At 49.1% G+C, this 26,795-nt stretch overlaps 1 protein-coding gene across 1 annotated transcript in view; it reads left to right on the top strand.

The window, feature by feature from the left end:
- The first annotated feature begins 3,565 nt into the window (after nt 1-3,565).
- NKAIN1 (sodium/potassium transporting ATPase interacting 1) overlaps nt 3,566-26,795 on the top strand; it is a 495,005-nt gene continuing 471,775 nt past the window's right edge. The window contains exon 1 of the mRNA XM_086956847.1: nt 3,566-3,995. Coding sequence (XP_086812973.1) covers nt 3,942-3,995 — 54 coding nt within the window. The 5' untranslated portion in view covers nt 3,566-3,941. The remainder of the gene's footprint in view (nt 3,996-26,795) is intronic.

Here is a 26,795-nt window from a genome sequence, read left to right as displayed (position 1 = left end):
AATAAGCCAAGATTCACTATTTGTTACCGCAATACCCACAGCCTGAATTTACTCTGCTCTTTCACTATACACTGCACCTAGAATCACTCTGTCTTTTCACATCACTCAGAGCCTGGAATCACTCTGCCCATTCACAACACAACACAGAGAACCTGGAATCACACTGCCCATTAGCAGCACAACACAGAGAGCCTGGAATCACACTGTCCTTTCACAGCACAACACAGAGTCTGGAATCACACTGTCCTTTCACAGCACAACACAGAGTCTGGAATCACACTGTCCTTTCACAGCACAACACAGAGAGCCTGGAATCACACTGCCCATGAACAGCACAACACAGAGAACCTGGAATCACACTGCCCATTAACAGCACAACACAGAGAGCCTGGAATCACACTGTCCTTTCACAGCACAACACAGAGAGTCTGGAATCACACTGTCCTTTCACAGCACAACACAGAGAGCCTGGAATCACTCTGCCCATTCACAACACAGAGAACCTGGAATCACACTGCCCATTAGCAGCACAACACAGAAGCCTGGAATCACACTGTCCTTTCACAGCACAACACAGAGAGCCTGGAATCACACTGCCCATGAACAGCACAACACAGAGAACCTGGAATCACACTGCCCATTAACAGCACAACACAGAGAGCCTGGAATCACACTGTCCTTTCACAGCACAACACAGAGAGTCTGGAATCACACTGTCCTTTCACAGCACAACACAGAGAGTCTGGAATCACACTGTCCTTTCACAGCACAACACAGAGAGCCTGGAATCACTCTGCCCATTCACAACACAACACAGAGAACCTGGAATCACACTGCCCATTAGCAGCACAACACAGAAGCCTGGAATCACACTGTCCTTTCATGGCACAACACAGAGAGTCTGGAATCACACTGTCCTTTCACAGCACAACACAGAGAGCCTGGAATCACACTGCCCATGAACAGCACAACACAGAGAGCCTGGAATCACACTGCCCATTAACAGCACAACACAGAGAGCCTGGAATCACACTGTCCTTTCACAGCACAACACAGAGAGCCTGGAATCACACTGTCCATTAAAAGCACAACATTGAGCCTGGAATCGCACTGCCCTTTCACAGCATACAGAGCCTGGAAACACACTGTCCTTTCACAGCATACAGAGCCTGGAATCACACTGTCCATTCACAACACAACGCAGAGAGCCTGGAATCACACTGTCCTTTCACAGCACAATACAGGGTGCCTGGAATCACACTCTCCTTTCACAGCACAGCGCAGAGAGCCTGGAATCACACTGCATACAGAGCCTGCAATCACTCTGTTCTTTCACAGTATACTGCGCCTGGAATCACACTGTCCTTTCACAGCACAACACAGAGAGCCTGGAATCACACTGCATACAGAGCCTGCAATCACTCTGTTCTTTAACAGCATAGAGACCATGGAACCACTCTGCCCTACTCTGTACATCACTTTACAGCTTTTATTGTTTTTCTCTTTCACAGCAAGTTCCACACAGGGCCCTTGGATTTACCCAGTAATTTAATAACACAACAGACACAGACAGAGTTTATACTCACTCTGTCCTTACACAACACAACACAGCTGCTGGTTCACCCTGTCATTTCATAGCCCAACACAGAGAACCCTGAATCTCTCTGCCCTCACACCTTAGCACAAGTAGCCTGACATCACGCTGTCCTTTCACATCTCAACAAGAAGAACTTAGACTGACTGTGGACCTTATTTAGATCTTGGCGGATGGAATACTCTGTCACAAACGCGACGGATATACTGTCCACCATATTAAAATCTCCATGGGATATAACGGGATCGTAATATGGCAGACGGGATCTAGTCCCCTTCAGTATGATCTAAATTTGGCCCTATTTCCCAGGGCCGGGTTTAGGGCTGTGTGACCAGTGCGGCTGCACAGGGCGCTGACCGGTGTAGGCGGTGTTAACCACAGGGGGGCATGCTGTGTTTAGCAATAATTTATGATTGGAGAGATGAAGGGCCCTTTTACCCAGTGGCAATGAGAGAATCCGAGGAGGCGGTCATAGGGTGTAGGGGTGTCAAAAATGATTGTTGCACCAGTGCGGCCGCACTGGGTGCTGACCTGTGTAGAGGGGTGCTGACTCCAGGGGGGCGTGCTGTGTTTAACAATAACTTATGATTGGAGAGATAAGGGGCACTTTTACCCGGTGGCAATGAGAAAATCTGCGGAGGCGGTCATAGGGTGTGTGGGCGCCAACAGCGCTAAAGTCGGCCTTGCTCTGTCCTTTCATGCCAAAGAGAGCCCAGAACCACTCTGTACTTTCACACGTACAGAGCCTGCAAACACTCTGTCCTTTCACACCGCAACAAGCAGAGCTTAGATTGACTCTGTCCTTTCACGCCATAGAGAGCCTGTAGTCACTCTGTCCTTTCACACCGCAACAAGCACAGCTTAGATTGACTCTGTCCTTTCACGCCATAGAGAGCCTGTAGTCACTCTGTCCTTTCACACCGCAACAAGCAGAGCTTAGATTGACTCTGTACTTTCACACATACAGAGCCTGCAATCACTCTGTCCTTTCACACTGCAACAAGCAGAGCTCAGATTGACTCTGTCCTTTCACGCCATAGAGAGCCTGTAGTCACTCTGTCCTTTCACAACATACAGAGCCTCAATCACTCTGCCCTTTCACACCTTAACACAGGTGCCTGGAATCACTCCATCCTTTCACTTCCCAACAAGCAGAACCTACTTGAGTGATCTGTCCTTGCACGCCATAGAGTCAGGAAGCTCTCTGCCCTTAACAACATACAGAGCCCGCGATCACTCTGTCCTTTTTTCACACTTTTTTTTTTTTTTTTTTTTTAGAGAAAAGGAGTGTGGTCCTGGGATGCAGGGGAAGCTGGACCAGTTAAATGTGAGCATTAAGAAATTTGCTAACCCCCACGAAAATGATTGTATAAAGAATTATTCAAAACAGCACAAACAAAGAAAATCTTCAGCTTGTGCAGGTATTTTATTTAAACCTGTTTAAATGTTTTCAAATTTTTGTTTTCATGGAAGAGAAAGGTACTTATAAACCACATTTATACATATTTACAACATTTAACATACCTGCACAAGCTGAAGATTTTCTTTGTTTGTGCTGTTTTGAATAATTCTTTATACAATCATTTTCGTGGGGGTTAGCAAATTCCTTAATGCTCACTTTTTTCACACCTTAGCACAAGCAGCCTGGAATCTCCCTGTCTTTTCACACCTCAACAAGCAGAGCCTACTTTAACTCTGTTCTTTCACTCCATGGAGAGCCTTGGACCACTCTGTCCTATTCCACCCATCACTTTGTTTCCCTGTTTCACAGCAGAGCACCGCACACAGCAGCCCCCGGTATCCTATGATATCCTTTCCTGATGCCTACGCAGTCTGGAGACGGGTTTCCCCTGTCCTTTCACAGCAGCTCGGATTAGCTGCCTGCGCCCCCCTCTTCCTGCGCAGATCAGTGATTTCGGCCCCTTTCCCTCCTTCCTTCCTCCGTCCCTCCCCCTCCTGCCTGGTGTACACAACTAAGAAAGCAGCCGAGGAGTGCAGCCAATCTGTATTGCAAATTGTGCAGCTCGGGGCGCGGGGAGTCCCTCCCTCCCTGAGCAGGCGGCGGCAGCGGCAGCGGCAGCTGGAGCTGGCTCTCACATGCATGGCAGGCTGTCGACACCCCCCAGCCCGTGGATGCAAGAGAGGTGTGGCAGGGCCGGGGAGAGCCAGCCTGCGAAGTCGTGCCTCCCGCCTGATGGCCACCCGGCAAGGCGAGACTGGATGCTGGGCATGCGGGCTCAGCTGCTAGGCACTAGCCGCCGAGGGTAGCCCAGCCCGGGGCTCAGGAGGAGACCGCCCCCGGAGAGAGAGCCCTTCACCACCGACCGGCTGAGGAAGGATTTACACCATGGCGAAGTGCAACGGGCGCTGCACGCTGGTGGGCTTCTGCTGCATGCAGCTGGTGAGTCGGATGCGTCAGGCTCGGGGTGCCTCGTGTGGGTGCTGGGCCGCAAGGAGCTATCGGATGCACCTGGTGTGCCCGTGGCCTGCTGTGCAAACTGGGGTACCCCCAGATATTCCCATGGGTGGCGGCTGGAGGTGACCAGTGCAGCCGGAAAGGGGCTCTCAAGTTTACCAGATGTGTCCATGAGGCGGCTGCGTGAACCGTGGGACTGCGCCCTCGGGTTCACCAGATGTGTCCACATGCGGCTGCCTGACCTGTGCAGCCGGGAGTGGGCCCTCGGGCTCACCAGATGTGTCCCTTTGAGAGTGGGGGCGTGACCTGTGCAGCCGGGGGTTCAGCAGATATGTGTATTGGCGGGTGGAGGGGGTGTTCTGCGCAGCCGGGGTGCGCCCTCTGGTGTGCTTGTGCCCGCTGCTGGCGCTGCGTGCAGCCCCCGGTGTTACCCTGTGCCACACACGCACCCTGCCTGCTTTAGGGCGCAGAGCCGACGGCCCCGGGGAGGGTGAACGAGGGGCTCTCGGTTCATTGTTCTCCAAGTGCAGACAAAGCCCCCTCCACAAAGATCCACCCCTCACTCATGCTTTCCAATAACAGAACGGGGAGGGAGGCGCTCTCCCCCTGGCAGGAGAGAGAGGTGCCCCCTCCCCTCCACCCCCGGCAGGGGAGGGCACCCCCACCTCTGTCGTGAGCTGTTGGGCTCCCAGCCCAGTCGGCACTCGCCCTGCTGACAGCCTCTCGGATGCCTCCATGGTTCTACAGCTTTGTTTAACCACATTTAAATATCTTGGGACCATGTTTGATTGTTGTCTTGTTCATACACATCTAGAAGATTGCACAGATTTCAAAGTGTAATTTTAATGCAGTGTAATATGCTCAGGCGTAAATGGAATATTTCGGGTGACCGTTTATCAATTATATGGCATTTACATTATATATTTCTAAAGTGTTGTTCACACCAATTTCGCAGTCATTGTAGTTGCCAAGAATACCTCATTAAGCTACTAATATTTAACAGTGCTGTGGTTGGTGGTGGCTCTCGGGCGGTGTTTACATGCATGGCAGCGTGCAGGTGTATCACTGCGACCGGTAATTTCTGGCTTTCCTGACGTCAGATATTGTGCATATTCACTGTTTTTATGTGTAACTTATATTAGCTGTGGGGGCGGGGCGTTTAGCTTCTGAAATGTGTAATCTCTGTTTTGTTCTGAAATGTGTAATCTCTGTTTTGTTCTGAAATGTGTCTGCGTTTTGAAAAGGTGAGAGGTTACTTGAATAAAGCTGATTTTTTCCTTCTTTTTAATGATGATGGATTCCTTTGGTGGGGTGCGGTGCACAGCGCTCCCACTACGGATGTCTTCAGTCAGTGCTGGTAACGGGCTAATGAATACGGCTCCTGTTTCACGCCCACTCCCCCCGTCTGCCTCCTCGTGCACATGCTGGGGTGGGGGCAGGGGATACCTACAGCAGACTCTTCCCCACACTTGACGTGTTGTCACTTGACAGGCGCCCACGTGTCGTGAGCACCCATCTGCATTTTTCATAGTACTGTTTTCCGTCAGTGACTCCGTGTCGTCCTTCTGTCCTGGCTTCACTTTCACGAGCTTGTGTGATCCGCTACTTCAGACCCGCTATTTCACTGGAGGCTGCGGTGGAGTTTTCAGGGAGGGGTTGCAGAAATCAATACTGTCATTGCTAAAGCGAAGTGAGGGGCCGCAGAACCAGCTATGTCACTAATACTACAAATCCCAGAATGCATCTTGATAACTGAAAGCCCAGTAACAGAACAACATATTTACCTCGTTGCTCAACTAGATGTCGTTTGTTGCCCCCTCACCTGTAGGCTTTGGTGTCGCAGTGTCTGCATCTTAAAAGACAAACAAGAAACACATGATTTCTTGTGAGGTTGAACCTGAAATGATTCCTTCAGGTGAATGGGGTAGGTTGTACTACAGTGGAATAACGCAGGTTTTTCTTGATGTACCGTAGATGGAGGTTTGGTTGAACTGTTGTTGTATGGCACAGAATAATGACAGGGTTAATTTTAGCTGGTGCTGTCTCTTCTAACTTCTTTGGTGTGGCACAGCACAGCGGCAGCTTGGATTATAGCTCCTATCACTGGGTTGGTTTATCTATTGGCAGGCCCAGTGGAATTATGCGATTGTGCGGCCGCTGCAATTTTTGCATAAATATTGATTTGCTGCATTTGCCACGTGATCCGTCATCTGCCGCATAGTTTTTAACAAAAAAATGTTTCTAGCTCAAACGGGTCAAAAGTTACAAAAAATGTAGCAATACGTGTTGCTGTGCAGTGGAAGGCCCTTTGAAAAGCTGGACGGGTCACTTTACTGTTGCTTATTTCTATATGTGGGTGATACACTGTTACTAATGAGGCGCAAGCAATGCCCGTACAGTGTTACCAAGTTTAACAAGCATTGGAAATGCAATAGGTCTCGCATTAGAAAAGTTGGAGTTATTGGTATTGTAAATGACATATGTTATTTATTTGTTGGTTTTTAAAATTGCTAAATTGATGGCTTTGTCATTTACAATGCCAATAGTTATAACTTTTGCGAATGTGACACCTATAGCATTTGGAATGCAACATATTTTGTATTTACGTGACTTAGATGGCAGCTCTTGTCGTTAGGCCACATCTCTAGAGAGCAGGAGAGTGCAGCAGGGGAGAGAAGCACAGCAATGCAATAGGTCTTGCATTAGGAAAGTTTGAGCTATTGGTATTGTAAAGGACACATTTTTTATTTATGTGCTTGTTTTGAAAATAGCGAATTAATAGCTTTGTTATTTACAATGCCAATAGTTTTATCTTTTGCAAATGTGACACCTATTGTAACACAATATGTGTTGTGAGGGTGAGTGAGGGTGAGGGTGAGGGGTTGAGGGTGAGTGAGGGTGAGGTGTTGAGGGTGAGTGAGGCTGAGTGAGGGTGAGGGGTTAAGGGGGAGGGGTCGAGGGTGAGGGGTTGAGGGTGAGGGAGGGTGAGGGGTTGAGGGTGAGGGAGGGTGAGGGGTTGAGGGTGAGTGAGGGTGAGGTGTTGAGGGTGAGGTGTTGAGGGTGAGTGAGGGTGAGGGTGGGTGAGGGGTTGAGAGTGAGTGAGGGTGAGTGAGGGTGAGGTGAGGTGTTGAGGGTGGGTGAGGGTGAGGGTGAGGCTGAGGGGTTGAGGTTGAGTGAGGGTGAGTGAGAGTGAGGGTGAGTGAGGGGTTGAGGGTGAGGGGTTGAGGTTGAGTGAGGGTGAGTGAGAGTGAGGGTGAGTGAGAGTGAGGGTGAGTGAGGGGTTGAGGGTGAGGGGTTGAGGTTGAGTGAGGGTGAGTGAGAGTGAGGGTGAGTGAGAGTGAGGGTGAGTGAGGGGTTGAGGGTGAGGGGTTGAGGTTGAGTGAGGGTGAGTGAGAGTGAGGGTGAGTGAGAGTGAGGGTGAGTGAGGGGTTGAGGGTGAGGGGTTGAGGTTGAGTGAGGGTGAGTGAGAGTGAGGGTGAGTGAGGGTGAGTGAGGGGTTGAGGGTGAGGGGTTGAGGTTGAGTGAGGGTGAGTGAGAGTGAGGGTGAGTGAGAGTGAGGGTGAGTGAGGGGTTGAGGGTGAGGGGTTGAGGGTGAGTGAGGGTGAGGGGTTGAGGGTGAGTGAGGGTGAGGTGTTGAGGGTGAGTGAGGGTGAGGGTGAGTGAGGGTGAGGGTGAGTGAGGGTGAGGGGTTGAGAGTGAGTGAGGGTGAGGTGTTGAGGGTGAGTGAGGGTGAGGGTGAGGGTGAGTGAGGCTGAGGGGTTGAGGGTGAGTGAGGGTGAGTGAGGGTGAGTGAGGGTGAGTGAGGGTGAGGTGTTGAGGGTGAGTGAGGGTGAGGGTGAGTGAGGGTGAGTGAGGGTGAGTGAGGGTGAGTGATGGTGAGGGTGAGGGGTTGAGGGTGAGTGAGGGTGAGGGTGAGTGAGGGTGAGGGATTGAGGGTGAGGGGTTGAGGGTGAGTGAGGGTGAGGGTGAGTGAGGGTGAGGTGTTGAGGGTGAGGTGTTGAGGGTGAGTGAGGGTGAGGGGTTGAGGGTGAGTGAGGATGAGGGTGAGTGAGGATGAGGGGTTGAGGGTGAGTGAGGGTGAGGGTGAGGGTGAGTGAGGGTGAGGGTGAGTGAGGGTGAGTGAGGGTGAGGGTGAATGTGAGTGAGGGTGAGTGAGGGTGAGTGAGGATGAGGGTGAGTGAGGGTGGGTGAGGGTGAATGTGAGTGAGGGTGAGTGAGGGTGAGGATGAGGGGTTGAGGGTGAGTGAGGGTGAGGGGTTGAGGGTGAGTGAGGGTGAGGGGTTGAGGGTGAGTGAGGGTGAGGGTGAGTGAGGATGAGGGGTTGAGGGTGGGTGAGGGTGAGTGAGGTTGAGGGTGAGTGAGGTTGAGGGTGAGTGAGGTTGAGGGTGGGTGAGGGTGAGTGAGGGTGAGTGAGGGTGAGGATGAGGGGTTGAGGGTGAGTGAGGGTGAGGGGTTGAGGGTGAGTGAGGGTGAGGGGTTGAGGGTGAGTGAGGGTGAGGGTGAGTTAGGGTGAGGGGTTGAGGGTGGGTGAGGGTGAGTGAGGGTGAGGTGTTGAGGGTGAGTGAGGGTGAGTTAGAGTGAGGGTGAGTGAGGGGTTGAGGGTGAGGTGTTGAGGGTGAGTGAGGGTGAGGCATTGAGGGTGAGTGAGGGTGAGGTGTTGAGGGTGAGTGAGGGTGAGGGTGAGTGAGGGTGAGTGAGGGCGAGTGAGGGCGAGTGAGGGTGAGTGAGTGATGGTGTGGGTGAGGGGTTGAGGGTGAGTGAGGGTGAGGGGGTTGAGGGTGAGTGAGGGTGAGGGGTTGAGGGTGAGTGAGGGTGAGGGGTTGAGGGTGAGTGAGGGTGAGGGTGACTGAGGGTGAGGGATTGAGGGTGAGAGATTGAGGGTGAGTGAGGGTGAGGGTGAGTGAGGGTGAGGGGTTGAGGGTGAGGGGTTGAGGGTGAGGGGTTGAGGGTGAGTGAGGGTGAGGGTGAGTGAGGATGAGGGGTTGAGGGTGGGTGAGGGTGAGTGAGGTTGAGGGTGAGTGAGGGTGAGTGAGGGTGAGTGAGGGTGAGTGAGGGTGAGTGAGGGTGAGTGAGGGTGTGTGAGGGTGAGTGAGGGTGAGTGAGGGTGAGTGAGGGTGAGTGAGGGTGAGTGATGGTGTGGGTGAGGGGTTGAGGGTGAGTGAGGGTGAGGGGTTGAGGGTGAGTGAGGGTGAGGGTGAGTGAGGGTGAGGTATTGAGGGTGAGGGGTTGAGGTTGGGTGAGGGTGAGGGTGAGTGAGGGTGAGGTATTGAGGGTGAGGGGTTGAGGTTGAGTGAGGGTGGGGTTGAGGGTGAGTGAGGGTGAGGGGTTGAGGGTGGGTGAGGGTGAGTGAGGATGAGGGGTTGAGGGTGGGTGAGGGTGAGTGAGGGTGAGGGTGAGTGAGGGTGAGGGTGAGTGAGGGTGAGTGAGGGCGAGGGTGAGTGTGAGTGAGGGTGAGTGAGGGTGAGGGGTTGAGGGTGAGTGAGGGTGAGGGGTTGAGGGTGAGTGAGGGTGAGGGGTTGAGGGTGGGTGAGGGTGAGTTAGGGTGAGGGGTTGAGGGTGGGTGAGGGTGAGTGAGGGTGAGGGGTTGAGGGTGAGTGAGGATGAGTGAGAGTGAGGGTGAGTGAGGGGTTGAGGGTGAGTGAGGGTGAGGGGTTGAGGGTGAGTGAGGGTGAGGGGTTGAGGGTGAGTGAGGGGTTGAGGGTGAGTGAGGGTGAGTGAGGGTGAGGGTGAGTGGTTGAGGGTGAGTGAGGGTGAGTGAGGGTGAGGGTGAGTGAGGGTGAGTGAGGGTAAGTGCGGGTGAGTGAGGGTGAGGGTGAGTGAGGGTGAGGGTGAGGTGTTGAGGGTGAGGTGTTGAGGGTGAGTGAGGGTGAGGGGTTGAGGGTGAGTGAGGGTGAGTGGTTGAGGGTGAGCGAGGGTGAGTGAGGGCATGTATGTATGTATGTTGAGTTTGAGGGTGAGTGAGGGTGAGGTGTTGAGGGTGAGTGAGGGTGAGGTGTTGAGGGTGAGTGAGGGTGGGTGAGTGAGGGTGAGTGAGGGTGAGGGGTTGAGGGTGAGTGAGGGTGAGGGTGAGTGAGGGTGAGGGGGTGAGGGGTTGAGGGTGAGTGAGGGTGGGTGAGGGTGGGTGAGTGGTTGAGGGTGAGTGAGGGTGAGGTGTTGAGGGTGAGTGAGGGTGGGTGAGGGTGAGTGAGGGTGAGGGGTTGAGGGTGAGTGAGGGTGAGGGTGAGGGGTTGAGGGTGAGGGGCTGAGGGTGAGTGAGGGTGAGGGGTTGAGGGTGAGTGAGGGTGAGGGGTTGAGGGTGAGTGAGGGTGAGAGGTTGAGGGTGAGTGAGGGTGAGGGGTTGAGGGTGATAGAGGATGAGTGAGAGTGAGGGTGAGTGAGGGGTTGAGGGTGAGGGGTTGAGGGTGAGTGAGGGTGAGGGGTTGAGGGTGAGTGAGGGTGAGGTGTTGAGGGTGAGGGTGGGTGAGCGTGAGGGTGAGCGTGAGGGTGAGTGAGGTGTTGAGGGTGAGGAGTTGAGGGTGAGTGAGGGGTTGAGGGTGAGTGAGGGTGAGGGTGAGGGGTTGAGGGTGAGTGAGGGTGAGGGGTTGAGGGTGAGTGAGGGTGAGGTGTTGAGGGTGAGTGAGGGTGAGGGTGGGTGAGCGTGAGGGAGGGGTTGAGGGTGAGGTGTTGAGGGTGAGTGAGGGTGTGGGTGAGGGGTTGAGGGTGAGGGGTTGAGGGTGAGTGAGGGTGGGTGAGGGTGAGGGGTTGAGGGTGAGTGAGGGTGAGGTGTTGAGGGTGAGTGAGGGTGAGTGAGGGTGAGGGTGAGGTGTTGAGGGTGAGTGAGGGTGGGTGAGTGAGGGTGAGGGGTTGAGGGTGAGTGAGGGTGAGGGTGAGTGAGGGTGAGGGGTTGAGGGTGAGGGGCTGAGGGTGAGTGAGGGTGAGGGGTTGAGGGTGAGTGAGGGTGAGGGGTTGAGGGTGAGTGAGGGTGAGAGGTTGAGGGTGAGGGGTTGAGGGTGATAGAGGATGAGTGAGAGTGAGGGTGAGTGAGGGGTTGAGGGTGAGGGGTTGAGGGTGAGTGAGGGTGAGGGGTTGAGGGTGAGTGAGGGTGAGGTGTTGAGGGTGAGGGTGGGTGAGCGTGAGGGTGAGCGTGGGGGTGAGTGAGGTGTTGAGGGTGAGGAGTTGAGGGTGAGTGAGGGTGAGGGGTTGAGGGTGAGTGAGGGTGAGGTGTTGAGGGTGAGTGAGGGTGAGGGGTTGAGGGTGAGTGAGGGTGAGGGTGAGGGTGAGTGAGGGTGAGGGGTTGAGGGTGAGGGGTTGAGGGTGAGGGGCTGAGGGTGAGGGGCTGAGGGTGAGGGGTTGAGGGTGAGTGAGGGTGAGAGGTTGAGGGTGAGTGAGGGTGAGGGGTTGAGGGTGATAGAGGATGAGTGAGAGTGAGGGTGAGTGAGGGGTTGAGGGTGAGTGAGGGTGAGGGGTTGAGGGTGAGTGAGGGTGAGGTGGTGAGGGTGGGTGAGCGTGAGGGTGAGCGTGAGGGTGAGTGAGGTGTTGAGGGTGTGGAGTTGAGGGTGAGTGAGGGTGAGGGGTTGAGGGTGAGTGAGGGTGAGGGGTTGAGGGTGAGTGAGGGTGAGGGGTTGAGGGTGAGTGAGGGTGAGGTGTTGAGGGTGAGTGAGGGTGAGGGTGGGTGAGCGTGAGGGAGGGGTTGAGGGTGAGGGGTTGAGGGTGAGGTGTTGAGGGTGAGTGAGGGTGTGGGTGAGGGGTTGAGGGTGAGGGGTTGAGGGTGAGTGAGGGTGAGTGAGGGTGGGTGAGGGTGAGGGGTTGAGGGTGAGTGAGGGTGAGGTGTTGAGGGTGAGTGAGGGTGAGTGAGGGTGAGGGTGAGGTGTTGAGGGTGAGTGAGGGTGAGGGGTTGAGGGTGAGTGAGGGTGAGGGGGTGAGGGGCTGAGGGTGAGTGAGGGTGAGGGGTTGAGGGTGAGTGAGGGTGAGGGGTTGAGGGTGAGTGAGGGTGAGAGGTTGAGGGTGAGGGGTTGAGGGTGATAGAGGATGAGTGAGAGTGAGGGTGAGTGAGGGGTTGAGGGTGAGTGAGGGTGAGGGGTTGAGGGTGAGTGAGGGTGAGGTGTTGAGGGTGAGGGTGGGTGAGCGTGAGGGTGAGCGTGGGGGTGAGTGAGGTGTTGACGGTGAGGAGTTGAGGGTGAGTGAGGGTGAGGGGTTGAGGGTGAGGGGTTGAGGGTGAGGGGTTGAGGGTGAGTGAGGGTGAGGGTGAGGGGTTGAGGGTGAGTGAGGGTGAGGGGTTGAGGGTGAGTGAGGGTGAGGTGTTGAGGGTGAGTGAGGGTGAGGGTGGGTGAGCGTGAGGGAGGGGTTGAGGGTGAGGTGTTGAGGGTGAGTGAGGGTGTGGGTGAGGGGTTGAGGGTGAGTGAGGGTGAGGGGTTGAGGGTGAGTGAGGGTGTGACCATATCCATTCCAGACACTGATAATTAATTGGCGACAAAAGTTATTATTTGACGTGGCATATCTTAATTGCTAGGTTTTTTAATTACTAGTTGATGTTTAATTTTTGTAATCATTTTTTTAAGTATGCACCTCTTAAAAAATAAATAAAAATATTGCTTGTTATGTATTTCCATTTGTAGACCTAGAATAGTTATGGTGCATTGTATGTAGCTTTAAAAAATAAAAATGTAGACTGCTCAATGTATTTCCGTGAATAGATGCAGGTTGCCTCTTTCTGTCAAATAATATCCCTTGTTCAACTTACTATAGTGGCGCGGCATACTATGAAGCAGAGGAGGACTGACTGTCAGAGCCTTGCTCTTTCCTCTCTTGCCAACAGGGCTACTCCAGAATAAGACCACGAAAACCATAATTTGTGAAACATGGCCATTTGACTCGCAGCCCGGTCAGTGGAGGGGCTCCGCTTTCTGATCCGTAGAGGCTGATGCGCAGTCACTTTCTTGAAGAGGAAATGGGGAATAAAAACTTTACTTTTGCAGTGATGTCGATGAACCTGGCTTGATGTCACACTGCTGCATTGTGCTGATTTTCTAAGTAAAAACATGCATAGTGAGGAGCACTAATACGGGTTTGAGATGGTGAAAGAGCTGCTTATCTCTTATGGAGATAGATTATCTGGGGGGAGGAAGGGCTCCTAATGGGAAGTGTAGACGGGGAGAAATTGAGAAAAAAAAGCTGAGCAGGGAGGGTGTTATTGCGGCTATCTGTTTGCCCGAGGGGAGGAGAAATGCAGGCCTGAGGCAGAGCACACGCTGAGAAGCTTGTGGGAGGGGGGCTGGGCTGCCTTTGATCTGGTAATGCGAGGCAGGCAGGCAGGGGGCTGGTGGCATTGTGCACGCGCTTTTTAGGGCTTGCGCTTGCGCAATGACCTAAAAAGCACATGCACTTGAAGAAATCGCCAGTGGTGGATCAACACTGGATAAGCCGTAATAGAGCTTCGCCAGCGATGCGCAGAAGCGCATCAGCAGGCGAGCCCTAAAAATGACAAAATAATGAAGTACCACTATTACGAAATATGCCACATTATGCCTCATAATGTGCCTTTTTTGCCGCATACTTTACTCAACCCTACCGCACAATTTGGTTCTCTCTTGCCGCATAATTCCAGCGGCCCAGGCTATTGATTTAGTTGCATTACTCTAGTGTGGAACAGCACAGCAGCTCCTTGGACTGCTGGTCCTGTGGGTGGCGTGGCCGAAGCCCTGAGGCATTAAATAGCGCAGCTGCATCTTGAACGTTAAGTGCGTGGATGGATTGTTTGCATTACTCTGGTGTCGAACAGAACAGCAGCGCCTTGGATCCTGGCCCTCCGCGGCGTATGCCTGACCAGTGACACTCACCAGGTCTCCAGTGTGTTTTCTCACCACTAGGAAGTGAAAGGAGTTGTGGATGAGATGACCCGCTTGAAGGTACGCAGGGTAGTCTTAACAGCATTTTAGAACCCCCCCCCCCCGCAAAGCAGTGCACTGGGCCCTGCCTACACAACAACTCACACGAATAAAAAAGTTTAACGGAAAATTAGTGTTAAATTCTGGTCTGCATGAGGCCCCTAAGCTCGTGCCCCCCCCCCGGGCCCTTGGCCAGCGTGCCCATGCGCCAACCACTGAGGGCACGACATCTCTGCAGCAGCAGAAGGCTTCTGTCCTTGCTTGGAATACAGCCACACACATGCACGTTTCCTCTCAGAGTGGATTTTGCTGGCTCAGCGCTCCACTGCTTCACCCCTCTCTGTGGCATCCATCAACCTGAGGAAACTGTTTCCATTCAGGCCGATTCCTTTGACTTGTGGCGGGCTTGCCCAGCCCAAGGGCCGATCTGGAAATCTATGGTATTCCAACGCATTGACATAAGTCTTACTACAGCCGGGCTCTGCTTTCTCCCTCCAGAAGCACGGGAGAGCAGGCAAGATCACTCAACTCTGCTCGGACCCGCTTGAATGCAGTGACCCACTCATAGTCCCACCCCCCCAAGATGACAAATGTCTTCACCGGCCCTGAACACAGGGTCAGGGGCGTAACTTGGTCAGTGAGTTTGTGGAGGTTGTAAACTGGGACATTTTGTTATTCTGTGTGCGAGCAACAGTCTCAAATGGAGTTGGAGGGGTTGCAGGGACATGAAAACACCTCTTGAAGTGGTAATAGATGCATGAAGCAGTGACCAGCAGATGCAGTGGATCTATGAAACCGTCTCCAGCGGAGCTGATGGGTGCATGAATCAGCCTCCAGCTGTGTTTATGAGCGCATGAAATAGTCTCCATCAGAGCTGGTGGGTGTGTGAAACAGCCTCCAGCTGAACTACTGGGCGCATGAAACAGCCTCCAGCGGAGCTGGTGGGTGCGTGAGATAGCCTTCAATTAGAGTTCGTGGGTGCATGAAACAGCCTCCATCAGAGCTGGTGGGTGCGTGAGATAGTCTTCAATCAGAGCAGGTAGGCGTGTGAAACAGTCTCCAGCAGAGCTGGTGAGTGTGTGAAACAGTCTCCAGCGGAGCTGGTGGGTGTGGGAAACAGTCTCCAGCGGAGCAGGTAGGTGTGTGAAACAGTCTCCAGCGGAGATGGTGGGTGCATGAAACAGTCTCCAGCGGAGATGGTGGGTGCATGAAACAGTCTCCAGCGTAGCTGGTGGGTGCATGAAACAGTCTCCATCAGAGATGGTGGGTGTGTGAGACAGTCTCCAGCGGAGCTGGTGGGTGTGGGAAACAGTCTCCAGCGGAGCTTGTGGGCGCATGAAACAGTCTCCATCAGAGCTAGTGGGTGCGTGAGATAGTCTTCAATCAGAGCAGGTAGATGCGTGAAACAGTCTCCAGCAGAGATGGTGGGTGTGTGAAACAGGCTCCAGCGGAGCTGGTAGGTGCGTGAAACAGTCTCCAGCGGAGATGGTGGGTGTGTGAAACAGTCTCCGGCGGAGACAGATCTAAACAATTTTAGACCTATATCGAACCCCCCCTCCTCTCAAAAACACTTGAAAGATGCGTACTTCATCAACTAACCCAGCACCTGGACAACATCAAACTCCTGGACCCCTACTAGTCTGGCTTCAGAAAAGGCTGTAGCACAGAAACCGCGATTCTCAACATCATTGTCGAAATTAATGGATCACTAGACTCAGACCAATGCTGCCTCCTCATACTCCTTGACCTCTATGCAGCATTTGATACTGTTGATCACAAACTCCTCATAAGGGCTCTCCAAGAAAGAGCTGGTCTTGGCGAGGTAGTCCTCAAATGGTTCTCCTCCTTTCTTCACAATCGCACACACAAATCAAAATCAGAAACTTCACTTCTGACCTCCAGCAAGTCAAAAGGGGAGTCCCTCAAGGCTTGGTGCTGTCACCGCAGCTCTCCAACATCTACATGGAACCTCTCTCCAAACTACTCAGAAAAGCCAACATCCTCTTCCATCGCTATGCTGACGATACCCAGATCTACCTGGAAACGACCTCTCTCAAAGACATACAAAGACTTAATGATGTCAGGAATGATGTCCAACTCTGGTTGACAAGCAACCACCTGAAACTAAACCCTGATAAGACTGAGACACTCCTCATCTCAAATAAGGAAGACAATCCCCAAATTGCCGAGTGGTTAAAGGCCATCGATGCACTCAACAGGAATCTTACTCTAGCGGACTCTGTCAAATCTCTAGGCATCACTCTTGACCCAAAACTGAATATGACAAGACACATTACGAATTCAGCAAAAAAGTGCGTTCCTTAACCTCAGACTACTGATCAAAATAAAACCCTACATTCCGCCCAATGATCTCAAACAGGCCACCCAATCTCTGGTACTGTCAAGACTGGACTATGGGAACGCAGTCCTCTCAGGAATTCCAAAGTCACATCTGGCTTCCATCAAAACAACGCTACATGCGGCTGCTAGAATGATCACCAACATCAAGAAATACGATCAAATCTCTCCCGCACTCAAGGAACTCAAGTGGCTTCCAGTGGAAATGCGGATTAGCTTCAGAACAGCCTGCCTTACCCACAAAGCCCTTCACACCGGCAAACCTGAGTACTTGGCGAAAAAACTCATAAAAGCCTGCCAGGCCAAGAACTTGAGAAGCTCAAACTCCCTCCTACTCATCCCACCTAAAACTAAAAAGAAAAAAACTTCAGATCGATCTTTCACCGAAGTGCTCCCAAAATTTGGAATTCCATTCCCCCTCACATCAGAACCATTTCCTCTTTTGTAGAATTCAAATGCCAACTCAAAACCCTGCTCCTCAACCGCTCCCTAGGAAGTGGATAGTGTGGGGCAAATAACAAACATTGAGCTCCCCTCCAGACTCCGAAGATCCTCGAAGGCAAAAATGTCCTACACTAAAATGTGTTGCTCTTTTATTTTTTGTACTCCTCTGTTTTATGTTCCTCCCCTATTTTGTATCTGATGATTATCTGTGTTGTTCTAATGTAAAGCGCTCCAATGCCCCGGGGTCTGGCCAGCGCTATAGAAAACTTCTTAAATAAAAAAATAAAAAATAAAAGCTGGTGGGTGTGTGAAACAGTCTCCATCAGAGCTGGTGCGTGCGTGATATAGTCTTCAATCAGAGCAGGTAGGTGCGTGAAACAGCCTCCACCGGAGCTGGTGGGTGCATGAAACAGTCTCCAGCGGAGATGGTGATTGTGTGAGACAGTCTCTGGTAAATGTAAATGTATTTGAGCTTGTAAAGCGCACTGCTACCCGTCCATAGGTCTCCTGGCGCTGTATAACTTTGGGGAACCCGTCCTGGCTTTCCCTGTGGGATGGTCCCTGCTGGGATTTCCCAAGGTGGAGCCAGGCATCCCCGGAATTGATGGGGCCGTTGTGGAGATGAGGCAAGCTAATGCCCAGAGTTGCCGAGTGGAACCCCTTATTAGAGTAAGCACCGAAGCGAGAATTATCGAGTCCGCTGACCAAGGTCCACGGAATTGAACCCTGGTCCCGGGCCGACTTCTGCTCTCGGGTCTGCCGCCTCTAACCAGTGAGCCACACTTCTCCACAAACTGGTGGGTGTGTGAGACAGTCTTCATCACAGCTGGTGAGCGCATGAAAGAGTCTCCAGTGGAGCTGGTGGGTGTGTGAAACGTTTCCAACATTGGTGGTTTATGCACGAGTTGGTCAGTGCATGGTACAGCATGATCTATTGAACTACAATTCAGAAGAGATACTCGGTGCATGCAGCTGCTCACAGAGATGATGTTGCATGAAACTACCCCAGTTGAGGCGATGGGTGAATCAAAGAGGCACAAGCGGAGGGCAGGGTATCCCCAAAACAGAGTCCAGCGAGGGTGGTTACATGAACCACCCCTTTCCCGGCAGAGATGGCAGCATCTAAAGTGCTAAAGGGCTTCACGCGGCCACAGATTGTTGAGAGAGTGATGGAAAAGCTGGAGACGCTTTAATGCCTTGTTGAGCCCACGCAGGTAGTATCTACCTTATGGTTCTTAGTGATGGGCCAGGAACACTGAAGAGCGAAACGATCTGTCTCCAATCCATGTTTCTTATCAATTGCAAGTGTGGAGAAATCTGGAAACCAAGATAGAAATGGTCGAGTTTCCTGCTAAGTGCAGGGTTGTCATGCTCTCAGTTTGCTGTAGGTGACAGAGGAGATGGGGTGGGGTCACCAGGACCCTATTTCACATGTTTCATACCTATGCAATTTCGAAGTATAGTGTGCTGCAACGGTTGTGTAGCTGGTTGCCAGACAGTTTGATTTAATTCGAGGTGTCACCCCTGATAATAAAAAAAAGGTGTAACAGCTGCATTCAGGGAGTAGCTGACAATGATGCTAACATCAAGGTGAACATCCTTTTCTTTGATGGGAAACTTGTATGAAACTTTCATTCCTTAGAACGAATGAGCTTTCAGAAAAGATAATGGATTGTGGCAGAGGATCACATTTGCCTGTTTCAGTTTTGAGATGCCCATATATTAATTGTGAAAGTATACACCTATGGAGTATATTATTGCAAATTTACTGATCAGATTTGTTTTTTTGTTTGATTTCTTGCTGTGTATCATGCACTCAACTGCATGACTATTATATGGTCAGATACACAAAGGCAAAAACCTTTACTTGAATCAGGAGGTTGACGAATAGCTTGCTTTGTGACGAACAAGTTGTCTTTTTATGCCTGTGGTCCAAACCTGGTATTCATGCTTCACTACAGAAGTTAAAAACCTGAGGTTCCCTCTTTCTGTCTTTTTCAATTTTATTTAATATCACTAGAGAGGTTTTATCCTTGTTTTCTACATTCCGTTTTAGTCCACGAGATTATTGTGTGGCTCAACGTATATCCCATCAAAGTGTAAGATCTTCACCCGGGTAAATCGGTGTCATCAATCCATTTTATAGGATATTTTCTTAGGTCCTCACCCACAGGTACCACGCTTCAATTTTAACCAGGACAGATTTAGCATTTTAAGCGCTAAGTTCAGAAAGTGAAAAACTGACCATTAAGTAACAGATTCCAATTTATAAAATATTAATTTTTAAACTACAGCGTTTTTATAAAAATAAAAAAATAAAAAGATCTGAACTTGCGTTTTGGAATATAGTTTGAAATATTCCACACTGTGAAGCACAAATGTGAACAGTGGCGCTGGAACACATTCTATAGTGAGGGAGCTAGTCATTGACATCACATTATATAATTTTACAATACAGTACAATACAAAAGCCATGTGGGGTATGAAAAATCGAAGTGCTTCTCAAGGAGTGCACTAAATGAAGCAAAGCCATTGCGCCCGAGGCCGAGGAGCAGCGGGCGTCCAGTGGTTCAAGTTGAAGCACAAACTACAAGTATATTTCTAAAATGTGTTCGGTATTGTCAGTTACCAAGAGCACATTTTTCTAATAAAATTGACTCTTTCTTATAACTAAATCACAAGAAAGAACCACTGGACTGCAAACTACTCTCTTTCTCTTTTGCCTTCTGTCTCTCCTGTCCCTTGTCTGAAAAGACTTCCTTCTTTCATCCTCAAAGCACAGAAGGTCTTCCTTAAAGGAGGTCAGTCTCTAACTGTTGGCACCATTGTGGGCACAATATATTCAGAACTTTATTAGAGGAAGTTTGCTGATCCTCAGGCAGCATTATCTGGATTCCCTCCAACACACAAACAATTTACACAAATGGAAAAAAGACAGAAATGTAATTTCCCAGCAAGTCAATGTAAAGGGGTTCAGCTAAAAACGAATGCCAAGTACCTGTAACTACTGCAACACCAACCACGTTTGGCTGGTACCTCGTAACGGAAATGCTAATGTACTTGTTTATTAAAAAAATTATAAAATACTTTGAAATAAAAAAGAATACTTTTGTGCTCACTCTGTGTAATTTCTGGCTGCGCCTCATTGTGAAAGAGCCACAGTAGAATTGTATTGTAGCATATTGTAGCATACTTGTATAGCGCAACCTGTCACCACCAAGGGCATCCTGGCGCTTTTGACCCATAATCCAGCGAAGTAATGACCCATAATCCAGCGAAGTAATGCCTTTCAACAGTTGTGAAAAAATGTTTGCTATTGCAAAATAACTAAACACACAAAATTGGTCTATTGTGAAGGGCAAGTACTGCCACCAAAAGTACCAGGTGCCCTTTAGAAATAATACCACATGAGTGCTGCATTTGTATGGGCTAATGTGCCACCATACTTGACCATGCAAGTGTTCTTATGGACATATAGGTCATGGCGAACACCCAACATTTTGTGTCAGAATCCCTTTCAACTAAGCAATGTTTGGTGGTACACTTCAACTCACGCTTTCTGCTTAGGGTTGTCATCTCAAGCATTGTAGACAGAACACCATTCACGTAACACAAAAGAGAGCAGTGGCAGAAGCGGATTATGTCCAATTAATAATAAAGAATTAAAAGAGGGAGGGAGAAGTTAAAGTTCCACTTAAATTCCATTAAATGAACATATACAACTAAAAGGAGTGGAAGAGTTGTGTTAAGACTGGGGTGGGGAGGTCAACACCAACATTTTTGTGAGGCCCTCAACAATGTTGGTCCGCCAAAGGCATGTCTCCAGTTGGCGTTCTTAGCCACTGATTGTTACATCATTGGGTCTTTTCCTCCACCAGGATAGATTGTCTCTTGAATCTGAGACCATATAGAATCCACGATGTGCAGAAAAAAAGTTTAAAAATACCTCCTACCTTTTGAAAGGACACATTGTATTAAGAAGATCAAAGGTAGTAGAATGATTAAACAAGCATTTACAATGCAACGGTCTCGCCTTTGCAAAAGTTAGAGCTATTGGCATTGTAAATGACAAACTTTATTTATGGGTTGGTTTTGAAAACAGATAAATAAATGGCATTGTCATTTACAATGCCAATAGCTTAATTTTTTGCAAATCCCTGGAACAGCTAAAAGCGAGCTACATCTTCACCATTAGTGTTAAAGGCTCGCACAGAGTGCTGTCAATGTGTCCAGTAATGTATCACTGAGCATATCTCCTATGCTGAACGCTTTAGCGTATGTTATAAAAATACAGCCATTTTACCGAGCACTTTGAGGCTGAACTGATTCAATTTTATCAGAACTACTCCGTTTATTACACTACAAATCAGCCAGTGGACTCAAAAGTGCTAACGCTATTTTACAGGGTATGTACAGCCCTGGAATGGACACACTACTACAGGATCAGTACTTTGACAGCTGGTTCCTATCAACAGCTGCCGGCTCTAACAACAGCGGGAAGCTCAGATGATGTGATCACTTTGGGGAGAGGGAAAGAGGTAAGAGGTTTCAGTTCAACCTTCTTTGCTCCCATCCTTCTCACCAGGTCAGTGCTAAGTATCCCCGTTTCATTCCCCGACATCCACCCACCCACCATGAAAGACAGTGCTATTTCTTTCATCCCCGTACTGACCGTGCCCCCATCTTTGATGATGATTTTCTTCGACAGCATGACGCTGCGGTTACAGCGCTTCTTTTTCTTGCCCTGGGTCATTGTACCATCCACCGCCCCACCCCCCTCGCCGCCACCCGCAGTTCATTCAATATCGCCACCATCTTGAACCCGGAGTCCCAGGCACCGACCGACATTAACTCGCAGCGTCGGCAAACTTGCTGCTGTTGTGGTCACGTGACCCTGGCGAGGAAATGACGCGTGCTGCATTCTGACTGGCCGGCGCCTTTGGCGATGTGTGCTTTGGAAACAGGTCTTTCCCGGTTGTTTTTATTTTGTTGTATAAATCTGTGAGGGTTTGTACTAGATGCAAGATGGCTAACATGCTTTCATTCTCCATGGTACGTCGTTTGTGCCATAAACTGACAGTACAGCTAAGACCACCAAAGCACACACGTCCCAGTGAAATGTGCCTGTACGTTTCCCTACGCATTGCATGCTCTAGCATCACATCAGAGGTGGTGTTTTCTGCAATCGAACTCGACTGTCTGTGATACACTTCCGTTCACTATTCCTTTTACTTTACAAACACATACATAAAGCTTATCATAATATCCTTCCCCATGTGACAGAAGAAAGCTGCTTCCGTGGGACCTGCATAGTGCGCAGTTCTGCAACTCTTGTTCCAGTTTTACTTCCTATTTAATTTCACGAGTCTCCCCTATAGTATTCGAATACAAGCACCTCCAATCTTTTATGTAAAGTTCCTTGATTGTTCCCATCAGTGAGCATGTTATGCACAATAACAACACGCGCAACCAAAGAATATTCTTCGTCACTCCACACCCGCAATAAACGAAAAGCATCTAATGATGTTGTCAAATGACTGCTCAAGTTAGCCTGACCAAATCCATATCGGGTGCTTCCCTCAATTAACTATTACTACATACCTGATGACAGTGTGAAGTCTCCTCAAAAGCCGACCAGCCAGGGCCGCCATCTTACTTCCCCACCCAGGAGATTGCAATGACAGCACTTCCAGGGTCAGGTCTAGTCATAGAGTCGTTTGAGATGATGAGCACTGTTACCATGGAAACATAAAAGCTACTCTGGCTGCACGAACCGGAGACTCCTCTCTTTTGGCACACTGTCATGGAAATAGAAAAGAGGCACTGCATTGGAAGCTCTTTAAGAACGAGCACACGCTCCTGTTGATACTACGGCCACCTTCCAGCCTCCCCAACATGGCACGGACAGTGGGCGGGCGGGAGGGAGGAGGCACGGACAGTGGGCGGGTGGGAGGGAGGAGACACGGACAGTGGGCGGGCGGGAGGGAGAAGGCACGGACAACCGGAGGGAGCGCGGGGGATAAACAAGGCACAACAACGGGAAGGGGAGGATAGAGAACATGAACAACTCCTCGGCGAGAGGGAGGGTGTGGGGGGCGGGACTTAAAAAAAGAGACAGAAACGCCCACGAATCGCGTCGTGACGGGGAAAAGAGTGATTGACAACCATCTCTTCCAATGGCTAGCCTCCATTTAAGGAGCTAGCCAATGGAAGAGAGAGGCAGGACAAAGCCCCATACTGTAGATCAAAAGATTTCGCCTGCGCGAGCACTGCTGTGCAGTGCTACGGCCAGGCGAAACCTAAAAATGTGGGATGTGAAAAGAGAGGTATTGGGTGTCTCTCACATCTATCACTCGATGAAGCAGGTCAACATGTTTAATCCAGCTTTGCTCTCTATGGGTCGATGGTTTTCGTCAGGACCGAAATGTTGTTTTATAAGATCCCTTCATAAAGTCACATTAAATCAAATGGTGCACTTTCCTTCCAACTTTTGAATTTTTTGGGCTGTATGAGACTCTTTGTCCAGGCCTTAGTTTCTGTTTTAGAAGGTCTTCGTAGGGCTGGGCAGAGGCACGGTATTCCTATTCCTTTCATTAGAGAGTACAAGCTTAGTCCCTTCAGTGTTAACTCCACGACACGTCCTCTCCAGTCGGCATCTTGACCAATTATCAATTCATACTCTGATTGTTGTTTTGAGGCTTACATTTGGGATTTTTCATTTGAATACTGTAGCAAATAAAGTTCTTGAATTCAGTAGTAAAAATAGGTTTGATTTATTGTAGATAAATCCAAGTTAAGTAACAATAAAATGATCCATAGATGTAATAATAAAAACCCCACCAGGAGCAGTTCTTCTCTCGCTCAGCCTGTCTGCCATCAACTGCCTCTACTCAGAGCAGTCAGGTACCAAACATTCTAGTGTGTCATCAAACATTCTTCTAGATGCAGTGGCTAATCTTGGGGAAATCCAAGCAAGGGAAATGCAGAGCATAAGCAAGATGTAACACATCCCCCTTCCTTAGAAAATAACAAACAAAGATAAGAGAATATATATACAAATCATATGAATGGAACACATTGCATTGCATTCTTAAATATATAACAGTTGAAATATAATAAGGATTGCATTTACAAATATATTCACAATTGCATACTCAAATATAATTGCATTCACAAATATAGTGATCCCATCCCCCTTCCTAGGGAAAATTAAACAGATGTTCATATAATCTTCGACAACCTCCATATCCAAAATAAATACTATATGAACTCCTCTAAACATTAGAGCACTTCTGTGGTTCATATCAGCCAATAGCGTAACTTTCGGCTCTTCACAACAAAATAAATACAATATGAACTCCTCTAAAAATAAGAGCACTTGCGTGGTTCATATCAGCCAATAGAGTAACTTGCGGCTTTTAACAACATTGAACAATGGAACTCCTCAGAGTCCATAACAAGAAAATTGAGCAACTACGGCTCTTCACAGCATTAAACAATTGAACCCCTCAGAGTCCAAAACCAGAAAATTGAGCAACCTAAGGCTCTTCACAACATTAAACAATTGAAAAGGATGGAGCGCCTCAAAAATGAGCACCGAAGTGGCTCCCCCAAAAGTACATATCCAAAATGGAGCGCCTCAAACATGAGCACCGAAGTGGCTCCAGCAAAAATACACTCTAATAAGTTCAAACACCTGAACAATTAATCTTCAACAAAAACAAAATAGCATTGAACACCTCAAAAACAAATTGAGCACACTTGTGGTTCAAATCAGCTTATCAGAATCAAAAATATCTGCAAATAACACAAGAAATAAAAAAATAAATTGAGCACCAGAACCAAAAGTAGAGCATAATAATGATCACTCCATAAATAACTAAAACCAGAAATCTGAATAAAAATGATAGGGCACCTCAACATACGTTGAGCATAAACATGGCTCCCACATTCAAAATACATCATGCAAAGTACACACATACAAAGTACACACATGCAAAGTACACACATGCAAAGTACACACATGCAACTAATATGAGAAGAAATACATTGCAAATTAAAAATGATGTGGTGTCCTCCCAATAAATACATAAATGAAACTTCCCTCTGAAAACAAGTTATAATAAAGATGGTAAATTTCTACAAAAAGATGAACATACACTCCGGTGAGCGAACTCTCTCACCCGAGAAGTGCAGAACTCATCCAACGCTGATCGACAATAGCTCTTTTCCAGTATCCACGTAGATTATCACTAACAGTCACTTGCTGAAGTCCAGTCACTCGTGTGAAGAAGAACGATGTTAACGCTGCACATAACACTAATAATGTAGAAAATTTACATCATCCAAGTGCCAAGATGCAAAGTTGTTCAGGAATAGCCGGTGAGAATAAAGTTCCTGGACTCTGTAATATTTCCCAGATAACACTGCACACACCGCACCAGATGAAAAGATCCCCAAGAGTGTCACAGAAACGTGACATGACATACAGTTTCCTGCACCACAAGACAAGTAGATTATTCGGATTGCTGTGGGGAGAGTAGAGATTCCAGAGCGGCCAGAGCGTCTGACGTACGCTCACGCACTTGCGACGCTCTTCACTGACTCCCCATGCACATTCGACGACGTCACAATGAAGCGATGGCAAGCTCGAGGAAAACACAGGTGAGACAGCGCGAGCTGTATTTTACTTTGAATTTCAAAAGTTGGCAGGTGGCAAAATATAAGAAATAGTAGTAGCGTACCCTCAATAAAACTAGGACAAAATAAATAACGCTTTACTCGGTGGAAATGCCAATGCCGACAGTTTAGGGTAAACACAAAGTCACTATCGGCAAAGCTCAGGAAGACAAAGTCGAATGAGCACATTAACAGTACATAAAATTGAGCTCTGTAAAAATAAATTCATTAAAGAGACAAAAGCTTATTTAGTACTGGGTCTTTGCGCAGCTGCCAGTATCAGAGTGCCACACCAAGTTTTCCATACTAGGTATACTTTACAAGTAGTGATTACTGATGAAAAAAAAAATAAACAGAGGCAGTCCAGAAGCTCAAATAGTACTTGTAAAGTGTAGCAGTAGCATACAGCATAAACAGTGCAGTGCAGGTCTCTTTAAATCTAACGTTGCGAAGCAAACTTTCACTCTGAAAAAAAAATGTAGCCAATATGTAAAAGTTCACTCTCCAAATATGAAAATTCAGGCCAATGTTATATAAAAATCTCTTCCAAACTAGGCCAAATCATGAAGTCTGAAATCAAATAATGCCCTGGGATGGTAGGCTGTCCAGATGACTGGGGACACTGGTGGGGTTAACCAGGGCGTTTCTGTAAATTTACCTTCTCTTTTCCGGCTTAAGTAGTTCCTTGGTTGCAGTAGTACTTCATTAAAAGAGTCCTTTTTCCACGCATAGGTTCAGTTCTGTACCTCGTCGCCAATTTGTAGCAAATAAAGTTCTTGAATCCAGTAGTAACAATAGGTTTGATTTATTGTAGATAAATCCAAGTTAAGTAACAATAAAATGATCCATAGATGTAATAATAAAAACCCCACCAGGAGCAGTTCTTCTCTCGCTCAGCCTGTCTGCCATCAACTGCCTCTACTCAGAGCAGTCAGGTACCAAACATTCTAGTGTGTCATCAAACATTCTTCTAGATGCAGTGGCTAATCTTGGGGAAATCCAAGCAAGGGAAATGCAGAGCATAAGCAAGATGTAACAAATACTTATCCGCACTTGGCTAGCACAACTTTTTTTTCTGCTTAGGTTTATTACTTATTAGTGTTAGTGGTGTTGCTACTCAGTAAGTCCACTGTCAAAATTAATTTGTGTTGCACGCACAAACAGCACTGTTCATTTTGTATATTCACTACATTAAATGTCTGACCTTGTCTGGAAGCAACAATATAACGTTTCAGGCACAATTAAAATGTACAAGAGAACTGGTGAACATTCAAGGCCCGATTTCGAGTTTGGCGTTGTGGTAGCGGGCCTCCACGCCAACACCCCGCTCCCACACCGCCAAACAGGTCTGCTGCCCGCCCGCCAGATTTCTAGTATTATTGTGGTCTGACAGCTGGCCGGCGTGGTGGTCTTGCAGTGGTGCAGTGGCGGTCCGACCGCC

This window comes from Lissotriton vulgaris, chromosome 2_1 (genome assembly GCF_964263255.1).
Source record: "Lissotriton vulgaris chromosome 2_1, aLisVul1.2, whole genome shotgun sequence".
NCBI lineage: Eukaryota > Metazoa > Chordata > Amphibia > Caudata > Salamandridae > Lissotriton > Lissotriton vulgaris.
This window is presented reverse-complemented; position numbering and strand designations above follow the sequence as displayed.